This window comes from Malus domestica, chromosome 13 (assembly GCF_042453785.1).
Source record: "Malus domestica chromosome 13, GDT2T_hap1".
In the NCBI taxonomy this organism is placed as follows: domain Eukaryota; kingdom Viridiplantae; phylum Streptophyta; class Magnoliopsida; order Rosales; family Rosaceae; genus Malus; species Malus domestica.
In genome coordinates, this window is record NC_091673.1 from 8979844 (window position 1) to 8997749 (window position 17906).

At 36.5% G+C, this 17906-nt stretch overlaps 3 protein-coding genes across 44 annotated transcripts; all 3 read right to left on the bottom strand.

Moving 5' to 3' along the window:
• Nucleotides 1-1829: 1829 nt before the first annotated feature.
• LOC103452195 (leucine-rich repeat protein 1-like) lies at nucleotides 1830-10907 on the bottom strand. 41 transcript variants are annotated; one of them, XM_070810302.1, is made up of 17 exons: nucleotides 10660-10894; nucleotides 10313-10363; nucleotides 9329-9403; nucleotides 9048-9110; nucleotides 8777-8929; nucleotides 7586-7659; nucleotides 6724-6878; nucleotides 6402-6480; nucleotides 4170-4271; nucleotides 3490-4085; nucleotides 3266-3398; nucleotides 3064-3135; nucleotides 2835-2972; nucleotides 2576-2647; nucleotides 2390-2470; nucleotides 2241-2293; nucleotides 1830-2051 (listed from the first exon to the last, which is right to left on the bottom strand). In XM_070810302.1, the coding sequence occupies exons 10-17, from the start codon at nucleotides 3560-3562 to the stop codon at nucleotides 2014-2016; spliced, it is 660 nt and encodes a 219-aa protein (XP_070666403.1). In that variant the 5' UTR covers nucleotides 3563-4085; nucleotides 4170-4271; nucleotides 6402-6480; nucleotides 6724-6878; nucleotides 7586-7659; nucleotides 8777-8929; nucleotides 9048-9110; nucleotides 9329-9403; nucleotides 10313-10363; nucleotides 10660-10894; the 3' UTR covers nucleotides 1830-2013. The 41 variants fall into 41 exon arrangements, with proteins under 41 accessions (XP_070666403.1, XP_070666406.1, XP_070666387.1 ...); XM_070810305.1 differs by lacking the exon at nucleotides 9329-9403 and having other exon boundaries at nucleotides 6724-6852; XM_070810286.1 differs by lacking the exons at nucleotides 8777-8929; nucleotides 9048-9110 and adding an exon at nucleotides 4594-4650 and having other exon boundaries at nucleotides 2829-2972; nucleotides 6724-6852.
• A 1163-nt stretch (nucleotides 10908-12070) lies between these two features.
• Nucleotides 12071-13712, bottom strand: LOC103452430 (leucine-rich repeat protein 1-like). 2 transcript variants are annotated; one of them, XM_017337056.3, is made up of 7 exons: nucleotides 13519-13712; nucleotides 13294-13426; nucleotides 13095-13166; nucleotides 12872-13015; nucleotides 12619-12690; nucleotides 12419-12493; nucleotides 12071-12314 (listed from the first exon to the last, which is right to left on the bottom strand). In XM_017337056.3, exons 1-7 carry the CDS (start codon nucleotides 13589-13591, stop codon nucleotides 12179-12181), a joined length of 705 nt encoding a protein of 234 aa, XP_017192545.1. In that variant the 5' UTR covers nucleotides 13592-13712; the 3' UTR covers nucleotides 12071-12178. The 2 variants fall into 2 exon arrangements, with proteins under 2 accessions (XP_017192545.1, XP_070666409.1); XM_070810308.1 differs by having other exon boundaries at nucleotides 12878-13015; nucleotides 13519-13697.
• An 865-nt stretch (nucleotides 13713-14577) lies between these two features.
• Nucleotides 14578-17485, bottom strand: COL14 (zinc finger protein CONSTANS-LIKE 15-like). The gene is given in 4 exon segments (NM_001293863.1): nucleotides 14578-14798; nucleotides 14879-15147; nucleotides 15731-15931; nucleotides 16412-17485. Coding segments are annotated over 4 exon segments (1455 nt in total). The 5' UTR covers nucleotides 17291-17485; the 3' UTR covers nucleotides 14578-14692.
• Between the last annotated feature and the right edge of the window lie 421 nt (nucleotides 17486-17906).

Below are 17906 nucleotides of genomic sequence, written 5' to 3' on the forward strand. Positions count from 1 at the left end.
AATCATTACTCACAAACTTTTTGTTCAAGGAAACCGAACTTCCAAGCAATGCAATTAGCGACTTTAATTAAAGGGCAATTGATTAAAATAATGAAAACTAAAACTTGTTTGCTAAAATTATCAGATTTAAAAAAATCATCAATCTATAAGGGAGATATGATGGGTCTATGAAAGTTAATATGATAGGTTAATTTAAAAGGGTGTCTAATCAGTTTAACAATGGTTTTTTATTTTTTATTTTATCATTTTAGACAATTGCCCTTAATTAAATGGGGATGCATTACAACCAAGGAAGAAAATATCGGTAATATCGGAAATATCGGTAGTCCGAAAACACGGAAATATCGATGGAAATATCGGGATAATATCGATATCGATAAAAATTACATGGAAACCACGGAAATTGTAAGAAAAACTTGGAAATTTTTAATGAAACTTTGTAGGATGTTTATTTAGTCAATTATCTATTAGTTTATCACAAAAAATTGGAAGGAAATGCATTGCATGATGGATTTAACTGATTTAAGTTGATTATATAGCGAGCTGGCAAACATTATGAGTGTAGAAAATATGTAGTAATTAATGAAAGAAGTTTAAACACACCATAATCATTTATATATAATTAATTAGTACAATATTTGGAGGTTTTATTTAGGATATTAAAAAAAAAAAGGGAAGTGAATAAAATGATGAAGAATAATGTGCCGAATTTGACACTTTAAATTTCTTACACATAAGAATAAGACTAAACTTTAATTTGGATGCCGATTATGTTTTTTCAAGTTTATATAAAGTAAAAGAATTGAATTTTGGAAGCCAGGAGTGTGTCAATTGAATTTTGGCCGGCGTGCAAGGTATCAATCTCTTCGTCTCGTCGAGTAGTACAACTTTCCTTTTTGTTTCACTCAATTTCGTTGAGTATTGAAAAAGTTATACTCATTTGAATCTTACCCAGTTTCAGGCGACCTCAGTGGCTTTCGAGGAAATTTCCGGCCAAACAACAACGAGTCAGACATCGTGTGAGATACCATTCTCTTCGTCTCTTCGAGGGCTACAACTTTCCTTTTTGTTTCACTCAATTTCGTTGCGTATTGAAAAAGTTATACTCATTTGAATCTTACCCAATTTCCAGCGACCTCAGTGGCTTTCGAGGCAATTTCCGGCCAAACCACGGCGAGTTGGCCGACGTGCAAGGTATCAATCTCTTCGTCTCGTCGAGTAGTACAACTTTCCTTTTTGTTTCACTCAATTTCGTTGAGTATTAAAAAAGTTATACTCATTTGAATCTTACCCAGTTTCCGGCGATCTCAGTGACTTTCGAGGAATTTTCCGGCCAAACCACGACGATTCAAACGTTGTGTGAGGTACCATTCTCTTCCTCTCTTCGAGGGCTACAACTTTAGTTTTTGTCTTGCTTGATTTCGTTGAGTTTTGACAAAGTTATGGCCGTTTAAAGTGGGTGTAAATTTTCGGCCGAAATTCTGATTTTCTCCTATTGGGAGAGTCCCACATCGCCCATGCTTGCTCACTGCCCTCGCAATTTGTCCTATAAAACCCACATTCCCCTGCTCGGTAAGCCATATCTTGTTCACCCTTTGGGCTATGATCAAGTGAAGTATATGTTGAGTTTTCTCAACATATTTAAGTATTTTTTAGTATTATGTGGCGATATTATGATGAAAATCATTTGGATAGTTAAAAAAATATCGGATCTCTAAAAAAACGATAATATCGGCAATATTTCACCGATATTATCGATTTTTTCTTCCATGATTACAACTAACTGAGTATTACACAAGCAGCAGGAGGAGAAAATATTGCCCTAAAAGTTTGAAATCAACAAAACCAATATATAGGCTTTATTGATTATCTATGAAGCTTCACATATGCAACATCTGTTTAGGTTTATTGGGCTGTAGGAATTAGGAATCACAATTATTATTTAGTAAGCAACATATAGGCACTGCATAGATATATTATGTAGGGATTCTGTATTCATTTCCCCATCTTCACTTACTTCTGAGCTTGTGGATCTTGTATTATTGTGGTAACTGCAAATCGTATATAGCAAACACCAAAAATACAAAAGAAAAAAAAAAAAAAGATTAAGCAGCGGATTACTGAATTTTCAAATAGAATTTAATTAAGAATCAATTTTAAACAAGGATGATAGACTCCTTTCCTAAGTTCTAAGTTCTAACCTCACAGTAAATTGGTAAAATAATAATTTGCTTGATTACCTGTTGAATTGGTACGGTGTACAGTCCCTTGCAGTAGATTGTCTGATACATTGCTGCAAATAAATCATAGTATCCCAATCATTAGATCAACAAGGAAGTATACACCTTTTTAAGGCTTTAAAATGGAGTCAAGGACCAAGTGAACTCACAAAAGATTCAAGTTGCCAAATCGAATGAGATTAAGGAGCTCTGCAGGTATAGTGCCAGTGAGCAAGTTACTGTTTAATTCCCTAACAAAAGAAATTAAGCATGGACGACCGAGTAAGAAAACAAATTATTAACTGATACAAATGCTTATGATCACTAAGCTGTACTTAATGACATTATAAACTTACAAGATCTGTAAAGATTTCAAATTTCCGAGACTAAGAGGAATAGGTCCAGTCAGACTATTGCTAAAGACCCTCCTGCCAGTAGGATTGATATACAGCCCATGTATCAGAAAAACCAACGGAACCAGAATTGTTGTTAACAGGTTTAGTGCGACATAAGTTACATAGAAAAAGCTCATCGTTGAAAAAATTAAAATTTCTTGATGGATTCAAACAACTCAAAGAACATTGTTTTATAAAGGGAATATGTACTTGCATAAACCTCAAGGAAGGGAGGTGTCCCAAAGATGTCGGAATTGTCCCTGTGAGATTATTCTGGTAAAGGTCCAAGCTGACGAGTTTTGTCAAGTTACCGATTTCCTTTGGTATAGATCCAAAGAGGTTATTGCCAAATACCTCCCTGCAGCGCAAACAGACATATTTACCTAGTTATTTCATTCTACTCAAACTACTCTAACTTGTAGTTCGAGAGATGGGAAAGATGATCTTACAAGTACTGAAGGTTGGCCAAGATTCCCAGCTCAGGGACAATAAGTCCTGACAGGTTAGCATCGCCAAGGTCCCTTCATATATATACATACGCAGAAAGATAAGTCCAATTTAAATACTAAACTTCCCGGAGTAATTAGTGGAAGGAATTTGCGGCAATAGATTGTAAGGAGTTGAGTCAATGTTAATAAAAAGACCACTTACACCCTTGTAACACTGTTTTCAGAATTGCAAGTAACGTGGAACCAGGTGCATGGATTTCGTAACGTTGGATCCCAGCTCTGGAGGACATTGTTTGGGTCGACCAAGCTGGATTTCCAGACACTCAGAGCATCTCCTGTTCATGAAGTAAAGCACTGAAAAGAATTAAGCCTTGGCCAACATAAATTTGCTTGAATTTGCCTGAATATAGCAAGTCAATATCATACCTTCCGAGTAGCATTCCACTGATGCAATAGCTACTGCTGCAAGATAAAAAACAAGCAAAACTCGAGAACCCATCACGCACAAATCAGTAGAGTCTAAACGATAAGGTTAGAGTAGAGCTCGAATCATTGTATTTTTTGCAGAGGAACTGAGATTTTATAGAGAAGATAAACCAGCATTGACAGTGATTTTGATATAGATGGAGGAAAAGTTTAGGAAGATGAGTTGTTGGGATTATTAAATTCGTGACTAGAAGAATACTTCAATAGTGAAGGTTGACGAGAGGAAAAACTCATAATCATCTGTAAGTTTAGGAGAAAGACTTACATTAAACAGAGATATCAAGTTGGTCATGTCCCAAATCTGTTACACTTCGTCTTGTGCTTCAACACTTTTCCACATGGCGATGAGTGATAGGTCTGAGACACCTAACATTTTGAACCCATCATGCATTGTCATTTGTTTCAACTTTCTCTCTTGACAACACGAGTTTAAGACATTACGCCTTGACATCTTTACTTCATGTCCTATACTGAGTTTATATCCGAAATAATTTACGCGAGTTTTTGACTTGTGACTCGAAGCCGCAACTCCAATTCTAGATATAAGACCATAAACAGTAAAAGAATCAGAGAAATTGTGACTAAAAATTGTGAAGATATGGTCTCCGAGGGGTGTTTACCAGTACAACGTAAGTTTCTTTTGTCTTAGCATGACAACTTGGACTGTCTTCTCTTCCAATTCATCCAGAATGTTGACTATGTAGAAGGTATTGTTTGTTTACCTGTATAGCAAACGAGGCACTAGAATTCAAATTGAGATTAGTCAATAAATCCTTCACCTAACCATAACGTAAGCGTTTTTTAACTCTTGTATCAAGTGTAGTTAAAAGCGTTTTTTGGTTCTCAAAAAACACTTTTAGTTATTCTAGAACCTATCCTAAACAGGTGTAGACACTACTTAAATGATCTGTAATTTTTTTTATTTGACAACAGACGAAGGAATTGGTCCGGTCCGTGATATTTTGAGCAGTACTCAATTTCATGTCAGAAATAGAAATAGAAATAGAGAGAAAGATGGACGCATATGCATTATCATGGCCATACAAGTTTCCAGGCTCGGGGACAGTAATTCCCGATCCATAGTCCAGCTTGCCAAGGTCCCTTCATATATAAATCATACGTTAAGATCATAAGACATGCATGTGATGACTCTGTGAGTACTGCAATTTAATTCAGTTTTCCCTCAGAGTTCAACGATTATGCTGGCTGTTCGTTTTAGATCATGGGGTCAAGTTTTCGGAAACCAACACAACATATAGGTTATATATATACATCGGTTTCCGAATACAAATTAGCTTATATATAATATAGGTTAGTGTTTCAATGAAAATATAAATATGGGTTAGTATAGGTTATAGAATACTTCTTTTCTATTTAGTAGATATACTAGAAATTGGTACCCCGTGCGTTGCTGCGGGATTAGAAATTGTAAAAAAAATATCATAGACGATTACTATTATTTACATTAAAAATGTTTGAAGATTTTAACAAACAAAAGATTTAATCTATACAATCCACACATACACAATCGTAGAACTTTTGTCTCTACATACAAAAAAAAAAAAAAAAATCAAAGTTGTTCACTGAAGCACCTAAAGTTTCTCTCCAGTCCTCTTGATTGTGAAGAAAGCAACCTAGGCAAGGGAAAATATGAAATACTAAAATACATGCAATTAATATATACATCAACAGGTTTTCTTTTTTTGGTGGAAAAGAATCTGGTTTTATACCAGTTAAAGAGGACTTTTTTTCAGTGATTAAATAGTCTCTTATTTAGATCAGTGCATTTTTATATTGTAAATTGTAAATATTGAGATTTTATGTTATAACTAAATAATCAATCTAAAAACCAAGTTAACACCCATAGATTTTAGGGAACTTTAACGAAAAGCTTCCGGTACTGTTCACTTTAACGAAAAATCATATTTTTACATTAAAAAGTCAATCATGATACTATTCACTTTACCCTTTATTTTGTCCTTATCGTTAAAACTCAAAATTTTCAAGTTTTTTTTATTAGTTTTCCTTAGATTTTATGTTATAGCTAAACAGTCAAAACTAAATAACTTGGGTAATCACTGAAATTACAAAGCTTCATAAACAATAAAGAAGGGAGAGGGGTATAGACCATGAAAAAATTTGGAATCACTGAAATTAAAACCCAAATTCCATAAAGTCTAAATGTAAATTCACAGAAATCATTCAAACCAACTCCACATCATTCACGATAATTATTCAATAATCCAAGAAATTGAAATTGCCACCGTCTCCGAAACCAAACAAATTGCTTCATCATTCACCAATATCCTCTGTGTTATAAATTCGAATAAAAAACCATTGAATAAAAGTGCCTACTAACCAAAGCATCCTTTGACCAAATTAAGAAATTCAAATAAAATTAAACACTAAAATCTGCAATAATTTTTCAACAAAACAAAAAACACTTCTCTTTTAACACCTTCACCAACACTCTCAACAATGTTGTAAAAAAATGCAGTCTTTTCATTCCTAGTTTGAAATAATTCCGAATTGAAAGAAAGAAAAAAAAATTAAGACTGAAAAGCAATAAGAAAATTTGAAAAGAAAAGACCCCAAAAATAAATCATTTAGCTATAAACAGTATGCAGAAACGTGGAAAAAAAATTAGAGATGCACTAACACTACAATTCATGATCATTACCCAAAATCTCCAAAGTAAACATATGCTCAAATATACACCTCTCTATTTTTCATCTCTCACCCTGTTATTTGGTATTGTGATAAGGTTTATGATAAGCAATGATTTTACCAAAATTTAATACTAAAATACATCACAGTAGAAGTTTAACATCAGAGGAGGAGTTGATCTCTACCTTTGATATGTTGATCCTGGAGTCAATCTCTACCTTTGATATACCATTTCCCTGCATACTTGATTCCTTTTAAGGCCACCTGTTGGGAAAAAAATAAACACAAAACTTGGAACACTATTTAAACAAAAAGAGATTTCTCAATCAGAGAAAGATTCAATTTCATGTAATTTATTTTGTTAACAATGCAATATTGGAACTTGCATTTGGTTCAAAGAAGTAAGGTAAATTGATAACGCAAAAGGAAACTGAAAACAGAATCTCTACCGATTGGTTTAAAAGCAGCAATCAGAATGGCAATGAAAAATTCATACTGAAATCTCACCTTGTGAGATTATCCTGATATGTGTTCACTTTCTATTTTTTATCAGACCAAAATTCTCATTCTGTAGCTCTGAGTTTAATTTTTATTTCGACTCACTACATAGATCGGTTCAACCTCCTTCTGTTTTTCCTAGAATTTTTTCACAGAAATACAAACTGTGTAAGTGTTAAAAAACCTGTCAACGGCCATACTACCAATGAATAAAAAATAATCACCATTAAGAAATTCAATAACCAAGCACACCTCTTGTGCTTTCCCCAATATCACTATTTCACATTGCAATTGGTAGTGAGAACACATAAAGGGCAAAAAAGTTGAAGCAAAACCCTTAACATCATATTGTAATGGATAAAAACAGTGGGGCAGAGCGTTGATTAAAAAGAAAACAGTGATGTTTCCCTTTTGGATTTTCCACACCATCCAGTTCATCAAAGCAAATAAAAAGAGTGAGGTAAATCTTCGAAGCTTGCCTTAAACCAAGGAGAAAAGAGGATGCCTGTTGAAAGTAAGAATCCAAGTAATAATCAAACCAACATAGTAAGTCATGAACTGACCATCTGTGTTTTCCATTCGAAAATGGGAAAGGCCGATTTCACCACAGAGAGGATCAAGAGAAAAATTTGGCTTCAAATTAAAGTCAAACAAATCGACCAATTTGTATAATAGTAGAACGATCTAACATGGGAAAGGCTGATTTCACCACAGAGAGGATCAAGAGAAAAATTTGGCTTCAAATTAAAGTCAAACAAATTGACCAATTTGTATAATAGTAGAACGATCTAACATATATGAATTCATCTAGAATCCCGCCACCAATCTATAACTAAAAGAAAAAATAACAGCAATGTAAGACAAAAGGTACCTGCTTTGCTTTCTCCCCCTCTTTTCGGCGCCTCTCCTCTACCCTCTGCTTGTTCTTCAACTCCTTTTTGTGCACTGTAAACACCCCCACACAAAATTCGACACAATCAAAACAAAAAAAATAAATAAAGAATTAACAGCTCTCGTAGCGGAAATAAAAAACCCATATGGATTAAAAACAAAAACCCAGAAGTGGGAAATAGCCTGACAAAGCATGACATATATATTTTTTAAAAATTGATATTAACAGGGAAAACACAAAACTTGATAAATCTAATGAACAATTTCCTTCAACCCAATAAATATTTTTCCTTAAATAATCCAGAAACTCCACTGTCCTGTTATTAATACTACACCTATGCCTCAGTCCAATACTATTTTTTTTATATTTGCCAAAAAACCAAAACAAAATCCCAGCTTGATTCCCCCTATTTTATCCTAACTATAGGTGGCTTCAAATTATATTACTTCTATGCACAATATATAATAACATCAAATTATAATAATTGATAACACAATTATTCTTAGGATTTGCATATGATATTTGACTAAACACATATTTTTTCTTTAATAATGCTTTTACATGTTTTTAATTGGGTTTTTTTTTCCTCTAATTAAGTTCACTATATTATTCAATCATCTTCTACTTCTACAAATTCTACTAAAAAGGTCGTACCCAGTGCACAAGGCTCCCGCTTTACGCAGGGTCTGGGAGAGGTGAATGTCGGCTAGCCTTACCCCCATTTGTGGAGAGGCTGCTCCCAAGTCTCGAATCCGAGACTTACCGCTCATGGGCAAAGGCACTTGCCATCGCACCAAGTGCCATCTTCTTCTGTGCAAATTTGTTTTTCCTAATGAATCCCCATGTTTTGAAAATTGAATAATATTCTCTTGGACACACATAGAATTCTTTCTATGGACAAACTGGAGACATGAATACCACAACCATAGACACATGTAATTATTCCAAACCACCATACAAAAATATTATAACATTATAATGTACTACTGATATTCGAAAGCATAATGCATTCAAAGTAATAATCAATACACACTATATAAGTGGAAGCATTTATACCTCAATTCAATTTCAAGCTTAATTTTCTTGCTGGAAAATTTTGACTTGCAACACCAAATTACATTGATCAACAAAAAGCAATGAATTTAACAAAGCAAATACAAAAGATCGTACCCAGTGCACAAGGCTCCCGCTTTACGCAGGGTCTGGGAGAGGTGAATTGTCGGCTAGCCTTACCCCCATTTATGGAGAGGCTACTCCCAAGTCTCGAACCTGAGACCTACCGCTCATGGGCGAAGGCACTTGCCATCGCACCAAGTGCGACCTCTTTAACAAAGCAAATACAATGCAAAAAAAACAAAAAAGCATTCAATTTAGCTCTGTTTATATTAGACAAAGATCTGTTCAAATCATAAACACTGGAATAAAAAATTGAAGAACCAACCTTTTTCAAAAACCACTGGCTCAACTTCTAGCTTTTAATTAATCTACTGAAGACGAAATTAATCTAAAATTAAAACAAAAATCAGTACTTAAATCAACCAAAAATGTGGAACAAATACAAAATGACACAAAGACACACATCCTCAATTTCTTTCTACAGGTAAGAAAACAAAAGATCTCTAAAACAACCAAAACCTCATTCTACATCAACTAACCAATAGCTTGAACTATCACCAAAAAAAAAAAAAGAAAAAAAAAGTAAGAAGAAGAAGATTCCAAAACCTTTGCATCACTAATTCAAAAACTTGTGATTCATCTGCCGTTTACGCACACCCCAAATCCCCATGTCCAACAAATCTGCAGCAATCTACGGGTCAGTCAAATATCTAGCTTCATGGGCTTGCTTGAACTCTTGTTTGTAATTCATTGACGATGTATGAAATGTGAGTGTTTAACATTATCTATTTATGAAATGTTAGGGTTTAGCATTACCTAAAACTATTTATCAAATGAGAGAGAGAGAGAGAGAGAGAGAGATAGAGTTGAGTATTATTAACACACTTGGACTACATGTAACATGATTATGGTCCAAAGGTTTACATGCTGTACATAGGACCCTTAAGATTCAACGAAATTTGGCCTATAAAATGGGCTTGAGTGTATTAAACCGCATCACATGTAATAGGGTTCAGCATTACTTATAACTATTTATGAAATGTGCGTGCAAGCGTGTGTGTGTGTGTGTGTGAGAGAGAGAGAGAGAGAGAGAGAGAGAGAGAGAGAGACGTGGGCTGGCGTTTATTAACCTGTAACTCATGTAGTAGTGATAGTTCGGTTTTGTGGGTCTATTGACAGGGGGTGTTGCAAAGGATTTGCCTATGATATGAAGTAGAGGGGACACCTTGTTTGAGGGTAGGACTGAAGCTATTGATGAATATAGAATGGTGCCGGTAGGATAAGATTGAGAAGCTCTGTCAGAATCGGAAGGCGCTCGTCTAGAGTATACAGTCATGGAGAATTTTAGGATAAATAAAATCGAAAGAGAATGCGAAAATCACTCCCTGTCATCTATAGGGCATGCTTAGAAGTTAGAAGCATCACAATTTTCACCGTAACCCTAAAAACATGTGCAGATTGAAAACAGTGCCAATTATTAAACTGCAAATTCGAAATTACAGATAATCGTCTTCCTCCTCGCAAACAATAAAACCAAAACAAACATGCAAAAAAGCACATCAAGATAAGAGGGAGGAGTCCGGATCTCACCTCCAAGCTTTGTCGGTCGGATCCAGATCCTCGTCCGGTGAGGGACTTGGTCTGAACACCAAAACAATCAGATCCAATTAGCAAAAATAATAAAAAAACAGACACAGATAAAAAAAATTCAGATTACAATTACAGATCATGCTTTAAAAAACCAATAAATTCATGAAAATTTTGAAAAATTGAGAACGCTCTCTTCATTCATTAGAATCCCTGTTCGAAACCCCTCATACCTTAAAATTTAAAGTTGGAAACTCAAAGAGGAAGGCAAGTTATGCGTACATTCAATATTTGTTGGCAAATAAACAGGAATTAAACAACAAATTTCAAATTGAGGACAAAAATCTTACCAGGCAAAGGAGCCATCTAGCTCGTCGATGTCGGAGTCGTAGAAGACGCACCAGAGGCAGTTGGGGAAAGTTCGAGAGAGGAGAGGAAAGAGAGAGAAGGGAGAAAGAAAAGGTGAGGGAGGGTTTGGTTATGGTTGGCTTGTGGTTTGAGAGCTTTAAGATTGCAGAGAGAAAGCGAGGAGTGAGAGTGTAGAGAGGGGGACGGAAGTCTCTGGAACCCTTCAATTGCAGGCACAAATGAAGTAAAATACCAAAGAACTAAAATAGGAGTAAAAATGAAATAAAAGAAACTAAGTGGGGTAAAAACGGAACAACACTGTGTTTATGAACAGTATTTCAGTTGTTTTTTGCAAAATTGCCCGTGCGATGCTGCGGGTTTTTAAACAACATACAACATGTAGAAAGTTATATTTACAACTCTGCCTAACTTCAAGAATAGATAAAAGTTTGTTTCTTATCGAAATATGCGAATTTGAATGAAATGTATCAAAGAAGTATAGAGTGCGATAACAAACACACAAAACTAATGGTTAATCAGATCAGCCACAAATAATTCGAATCGAATTAAAAACAGGTAGAAATTAAGAACTCTGACAAAGAAGAACAAAGCAAGAAACCGATGAATTGGCATAGCGACAGAGAACAATATCTCAAACGAAGAAAAATAGAGGGCGAAAGACCAATGAAGTGGAGGTATCCCAGAGAAGAAAGCAAAAAAGCAATTCAATGGTTGATAACAACCCATTTAAATTGAACCCAAAAAGCTTCTACCATTTAAAAATCAAGAGAACACAATCTATACAGTCAGAAGAAAACGGTCCCAAATGTGAGATTAGAAGAACTCACCGCAAAACTACCCACTCTGAGACTAAGCGAGGCGAAGAGAGCAGAGAGGAAGAGAGAGCAAACGGCTGGAAAAGAAGGGAACCAAATGCAGTGGGGAAAAAATTCGACTAAAAGCAGTGAAAAGGAACTGAAAAACGAAGAGAAAGCGACGATGACAGTAGCATGGAAGTAAAGGGCACAACCGTCCTTTGAATGTGGAAACTAGGAAAAAAAAACGAACAGAAGGAAAAAATTTAAGGGCATTTTGGTCCGCACATTACCCTAAAACAGTACCACCCGAGTTTGGGTTTTAGTATATATAAATATAATATAATTTGAACAATTTCTTTTTCTTGACCAAATCTCGCACTTGGTGCTATTTCAAGAAATACACAACAAAATTGTAGATAAAAAACACTCTAGCAGAAACACACGTGTACTGTAGCAGAAACATTGTTCACAAGTTTGGTACACCACAAATCACACAAATGTAGCATAAACAATACTGTTCAACAAATTAGGGTACGACACGTCACGTCACACAGGTCATCAAGAATGAAATGCTCTGATTTTAAGTTAAATTGAATACGGATAAATTTTTTATTCATTGTATTACTCTTCTCCAAAGTGGAGTATATATAAGGTTTACATGAGTGTTTTGCAAGTAATTACTGGGAACCTAATTACAGTAAGACTAAAACAGGCTAATATATATTAGCACAACAAATAAATTAATCCTAAATAATAACAACTCGCAATAGTAGTTTGCTCGATTACTTGTTGAATTGGAACGGTCTGCAGTCGCTTGCAACATATTGTCCGATACATTGCTGCAGATATATGGTAAATCATGTAATCTTCAATCGTTAGATCAATGAGGAAACAAGCACAATTTGAAGTCTTTAAAATGTAGTCAAGGACCAGGTGAACTCACAGATACGTGCCAGACTGAACGAGATTACTGACCTCTACCGGTACGGTGCCAGTAAGCAGGTTACTGTTTAATTCCCTAAAAATGAAATCAAGCATGGGCGACTGAGTAAGAAAACATATTATCCGATAAAAATGCTTCTAATCACTCAGCTCTACTTAATTTCACAGGCTTATGGATGAGATGGACATTTTCAAACTTACAGGATCTGTAAAGATGTCAAATTGCCAAGACTAGGAGGAATAGATCCGGTCAGACGATTGTTGTAGAACCTCCTGTCAGTAGAAATAACATACAGCCATGCATCAGTAAAACCAGCAGTACCAGAATTGTTGTTAACAGGTTTAGTAAAACATAATTTACATAGAAAAAGCTCATATAAAAAATCAATTCAAATGGCTTGATGGAATTCAAACAACTCAGAGAACATTGTTTATAAAGGGTATATGTACTTACATAAACCTCAAGGAACTGAGCTGTCCCAAAGATGTCGGAATTGTCCCCGTGAGATTATTCTGGTAAAGATCCAAGCTGACGAGTTTTTTCAACTTACCAATTTCCTCTGGAATAGATCCAAAGAGGTTATTGCCATATACCTCCCTGCGGTGAAAATATTTAATTAAAACAAACATATTCCTGACAGGTACTCAAGGTTGAGAATTGGGGAAGATGGTCTTACAAGTACTCAAGGTTGGCCAAGATTCCCAGCTCAGGGACAAGAATTCCTGACAGGTTATTATCGCCGAGGTCCCTTCATATATACAGATGCATATAGACGAATCTTATTTAGTTACCAAACTTACAAGCAGGGGCTAATTAGTGGAAGGAATCGGAGCAAGAAGTAATGAACTGAGTTCAATGTGATTTAAACTGCTTACACCCTTATAACGCTGTTTTCGGAATTGCAAGTAATGTGGTACCAGGTGCATGGACTTGGCAACGTTGAATTCCAGCTCTGGAGGGCATTGCTTGGGTCGACCAATCCATGTTTCCAGACATTCAGAGCATCTCCTGTTCATGAATTAAGGCATTGAAAATAATTAAGCCTTAGCCAGCATAAATTTGCTTGAATTTGCCTGAATATAGAAAGTCAATATGCATACTTTCCGAGTTGCAATCCACTGATGCAATTGCTACTACTGCAAGAAACAAACCAAACAAAACTCGAGAACTCATCACGCACAAATCAGTTGGGCTTGAAATGAATCATTGTTTTTTTTTGCAGAGGAACTGAGATTTTATACAGAAGATGAACCAGCATTGACATTGATAATATGGTATAGATGGGGGATTATTTAACAACACCGGAAGTTGTTAGGATTATTATATAAATACCAGCGGGATGCTTCGGGAGTGAAGGTTGACCGGAGGGAAAGTCCACAATCAATCTGAAGTCTAAGGGTAAGGGGAGAGATATACATGAAACAAGACTTCAAGGTGGAGATATCCAAAATACGGCGTCGCTAATTAGTAGTACGGTTTAATGATATTCCTTTTCGCTTGTAATTGAGAGGTCTTATGTTCGATTCTCACCAAAAACAAATTTGAATCATATTATTATGACTGGCCCATTGCGAGGCTTAACTTAGTCCGCCATCTTTTAATATAGATAATATCTTTTGTTCAAAAAAAACAAGTCACCATGTCTTTTAATTTCCCGATTGACGACCCATAATAGGTTTTGGACGCCACCACCTTAGGCCCCCGTTTAATTTAAAAGAAAACTAATGAAAAAGACTTGAAAACTTTGAGTTTTAATGATAAGAACAAAATAAAGGGTAAAATAAATAGTATTATAATTGACTTTTTAATGTAAAAATATAGTTTTTCGTTAAAGTAAACAGCACCGAGAGCTTTTCGTTAAAGTTCCCTTAATTTAATTTTTAGAACGAAGAAATGTTAAATAATTCTGAAATAATGCATTTGATTCCTTGTAAATATGGTAAACATTCCGAGGGCGTTTACCAGTTCAATGGAAGTCTCCGTCTTTAGCATGACAACTTGGCTTGTCCGCCTTCTCATTCGATTCCTTGTCAAGAATCAAAGTGTTGACCTTGCACAAAGTATTGTTTTATTGGATAACTTTGATTATTTTCCACTTATTGTTTTTGTTTTGGGAGAACAGCGGAGCTGTTTATATGCACGCATGCACGTCGCAGACAGACCAAACAATAATATTTGATTCCATGGAGAGTGCATAATTATACATTTGCCTTGCGACGAAAGTAACAAATATTTACAGACATAGAGCTAGGACAAGCCTAACTCGACGCGGATCTAACCATCGGGAGATTCGGTAGTAGCCTTCACAAATCGACCCTTGACTCGCTTCCTAGTATCAGCTCTTGCCTTCCTTGACTCGTACCTTATGTGCTTATCATATCTATCGACAAAATGGTACAAGTTTTGTTATACAGTGAAGGTGGGGTGGGTTAAGTAAAAGAAGATAAAAAGGAAACATACCTTCGAGTTTTCTTCTTCTCTTTGTAACGAAGCATGGCGTTGCCTCTATTTTGTGCAAGCAACTCCATGTCTGCTTTTGTTCCTACCGTTCTCATACTGATACTGTCACCCCTCATAAGAAAAGATTGTTCCATAAAACTGATGTCATTAGAAGCACCAGAACCTTTGTCATCGCCAAACACGGACCCTGATAATGGCTGTCCGATAGGGACGTTGTTGCTTTCGGATGTTGCTGGACCCAGACTGCCTTCTGGGTTATTAGAGGTGATCTGCATTTTTGAATTAAAAAGACCACAATATTCAACTGCAGCCCTCACAATTAAAGAACCAAAGTTTACGTACAAGAAGTTATGCATAAAACTTGTTACAGATGCTTTGATATCCATATCTCAAATATGCGAGTTCCAATCATCAAAAAACCACTTGCAAAGCACTCAAACAGCGTTTTGTTTACAATCTTGACCACTTTGTCAAGACAAACATCTTGTTACATTAAACATCAAACATTTTGTGCCACGGTAAAAGAACGTTGGTTTAGTACTTGCTACATTAATATTTTAAATTTCTAGTTACAATGCATGAAAAGTAAGAGGAATTACCACATATGGAATTTATACATCTCTAAAACCGAAAGTGAGGTTTAACAAATCTCATACAGGGGGATCTAGAGTATATTGATCTTGTAACATTTTCCAATCACAACCACTACTGTCGAGATTGATTGACATACGAAATACATGAACATGACAAATGGTTTCGTACGAGGACATTATGGTACTGATGTATATACAATGCCTCAGAGAACTTAAACAAGAACTGATTTAACAAAAAATGAATACAGAAAGGACTTACATTGAATTTTATATCATCATGTCCAACAGGGGAGTTCATCTGGTAGATATCTCTTAACATTTTTGTATCAGTCAAAGATGATTCTTTCATAAGTTCGCTGAAATCTTTAATCATAAATCCTGAAACGTTTGAACCATATGTGACTTTCAATGGACCTGACTCTTCATGATCCCTCAACCGTCCTAAATTAAAATCCCATATCTGCGAGGCAGAAGCAAGTTAGCATACAAAACCCTTAATACTGGAAAAGAATCCAGCCCTGCCAAAGCTTAAAGATAAGTTGCAGAGGAAGTAAACAAAAAGAAACTGGGAACTAGAGTGGCACAAGCTCACAACTGAAATCCCATCGACGAAAGGAATTACTTTCTTTGCTCTTTCCTCTCATATTCCCACCATTCGAAGTTCTAAAGCTAGAAGTAGATAAATGCAGGAATTATAAGGAACACCGTGTGGTCTATACTAGTAGAACTTGTAAGAGTGAGAGTTGTTCAATATAAAAGGAAGAATGTGATAAGCTAGAAGAGAAACGCGAAACGCATATTAAGGTGAAATCTCGGTTAAACATTGTTCCCATTGTCTTGAAATAAACAATGTTCATTCGTTATCGGTGTGTTTTAACCAAGTTCAATTCATCAATGAAGTAAAATAGACAACAAACCAAAAGCAAATTCAGGACAGCACCTGAGTCTGACCATGGGGGTTGCTATCCCACAACATGTCACCGTCACGATTCTCTTCTGGCATCATGAGCATAGTCGAAAAGGGCGTTTGTTGCTGCAACACCGTCTCCAAAGAGGCAGCACGAGCTGCAACCCCACCAACACCTCCATTCTCATTCCTCACATCAATCGAAGCAAGCCCTTCCACATCCCCATTTCCCTTCCCATTCTCCTCCTGCCAACCATTCCTTGTCTGCGTCCCTGGCACTAAATTCTCGCTGCCACTACCACCTCCGCCGCGGCCACCACCCAAGTCCCTCTTAAGCAACTCCAACAGCTGCTTCTGTATCCCCTGCTTCTGCTTCCCGCTTATACCCCCACTATTCTGCCTCTTCATATCACCGGTCAGGTCAACGACGCCGTTCTGGATGGGCACCATCAAGTCCTGCATCCCAAACCCATTCCAAGACGGATCCACGGACGGCAAACCCATATCCCAGTTCTGGAGCTGCGGGTCGGGTCGAGCCGGTAGATTCTTATCCTGGAGATCCAGACCCAAAAGAGACGCGAGCTCGAGCGCCGAGGGGCAGCCGGAGAACCCCTCGAGAGGGGTGCGATCGTGCGCGGCAGTGACAGAGCAGCTGCCGTGGGCGTCCCAATCGCACTCCTGGCAGAGAACGAGGTTGTCGGTGGAGCAGCGGACGGAGACGGCCTCGGAAGAGCAATTATCACAGATCTGAGAGCGCACGTGCTTCCGGGAAAGCAAGTTAGCGGAGTGCACGTGCTGGTCGCAGAACAAGCAGAGCTTGGCGGAGTCTGCCCGGCAGTAGAGAACCGCCGGCTGGTCGCTGCAGAAATCGCAGGGCACCCCCTCTACACCTCCAGATTTGGGGCTTACCATTTCCAAAATCCCTAATTTCCTCCCTACCAGTATCAAACTATTCCAAATTTTGCAGAAAAATTCAAAGTTCCAAACTTTGAGAGAGATTTTCAAAACCCTTTTGAGAATCTGAAAAAAAAAATAGTTTGAAGGTTCCGGAGCAGAAAATTATGAGAGCAAGAACTGACAAATGGAAGAGTGTGTTTTGTGTTTTTCAATTTTGGCTTCTGATCGCGATGCTGATTTTTTTTACTTTTTTATATTATTTTTGATCCTAAAATGAAAAAGGGTGTAAATAGTAAGCGGAGTGTATGAGTAAGAGCAAATCTTTCTTTTGCTAAAAAAAAAAAAGAGCAAATCTTTCTTACTATCTTGGGAAGTGGCTGACAGGCTCAATTATTATTAAAAGGTTTCGGATAAAATATCGTAAAAGATGCAGCTTATTCGATTAAACTAGTGATAAGCATCACTATCGTCGACCTTTTTGCTGTGCTGACGTCTGCATTAGCATGTTAATTATTGTTATCCTTCTGTTTTGGTGATCAAGTTTTGCACCAATGTGACTTGGGAAAAAAACTAACTTGTATACGCAGGACACTATCGTGGTGTTTCGGATAATAGAACAACATAAGCTTCA

What these genes read in the sequence shown, in the direction of transcription:
- LOC103452430 (XM_017337056.3), bottom strand. Translation starts at nt 13,591, where the DNA reads ATGAGTTCTCGAGTTTTGTTTGGTTTGTTTCTTGCAGTAGTAGCAATT. An exon ending in AGTGGATTGCAACTCGGAAA is followed by an intron (nt 13,427 to 13,518) that starts GTATGCATATTG and finishes ATTCATGAACAG; the next exon opens with GAGATGCTCTGAATGTCTGG. An exon ending in TTGGCCAACCTTGAGTACTT is followed by an intron (nt 13,016 to 13,094) that starts GTAAGACCATCT and finishes TTTTCACCGCAG; the next exon opens with GGAGGTATATGGCAATAACC.
- LOC103452195 (XM_008391714.3), bottom strand. Translation starts at nt 3,562, where the DNA reads ATGGGTTCTCGAGTTTTGCTTGTTTTTTATCTTGCAGCAGTAGCTATT. An exon ending in GAAAACAGTGTTACAAGGGT is followed by an intron (nt 3,136 to 3,265) that starts GTAAGTGGTCTT and finishes ATATATATGAAG; the next exon opens with GGACCTTGGCGATGCTAACC. An exon ending in CTCCCTTCCTTGAGGTTTAT is followed by an intron (nt 2,648 to 2,828) that starts GCAAGTACATAT and finishes TCCTACTGGCAG; the next exon opens with GAGGGTCTTTAGCAATAGTC.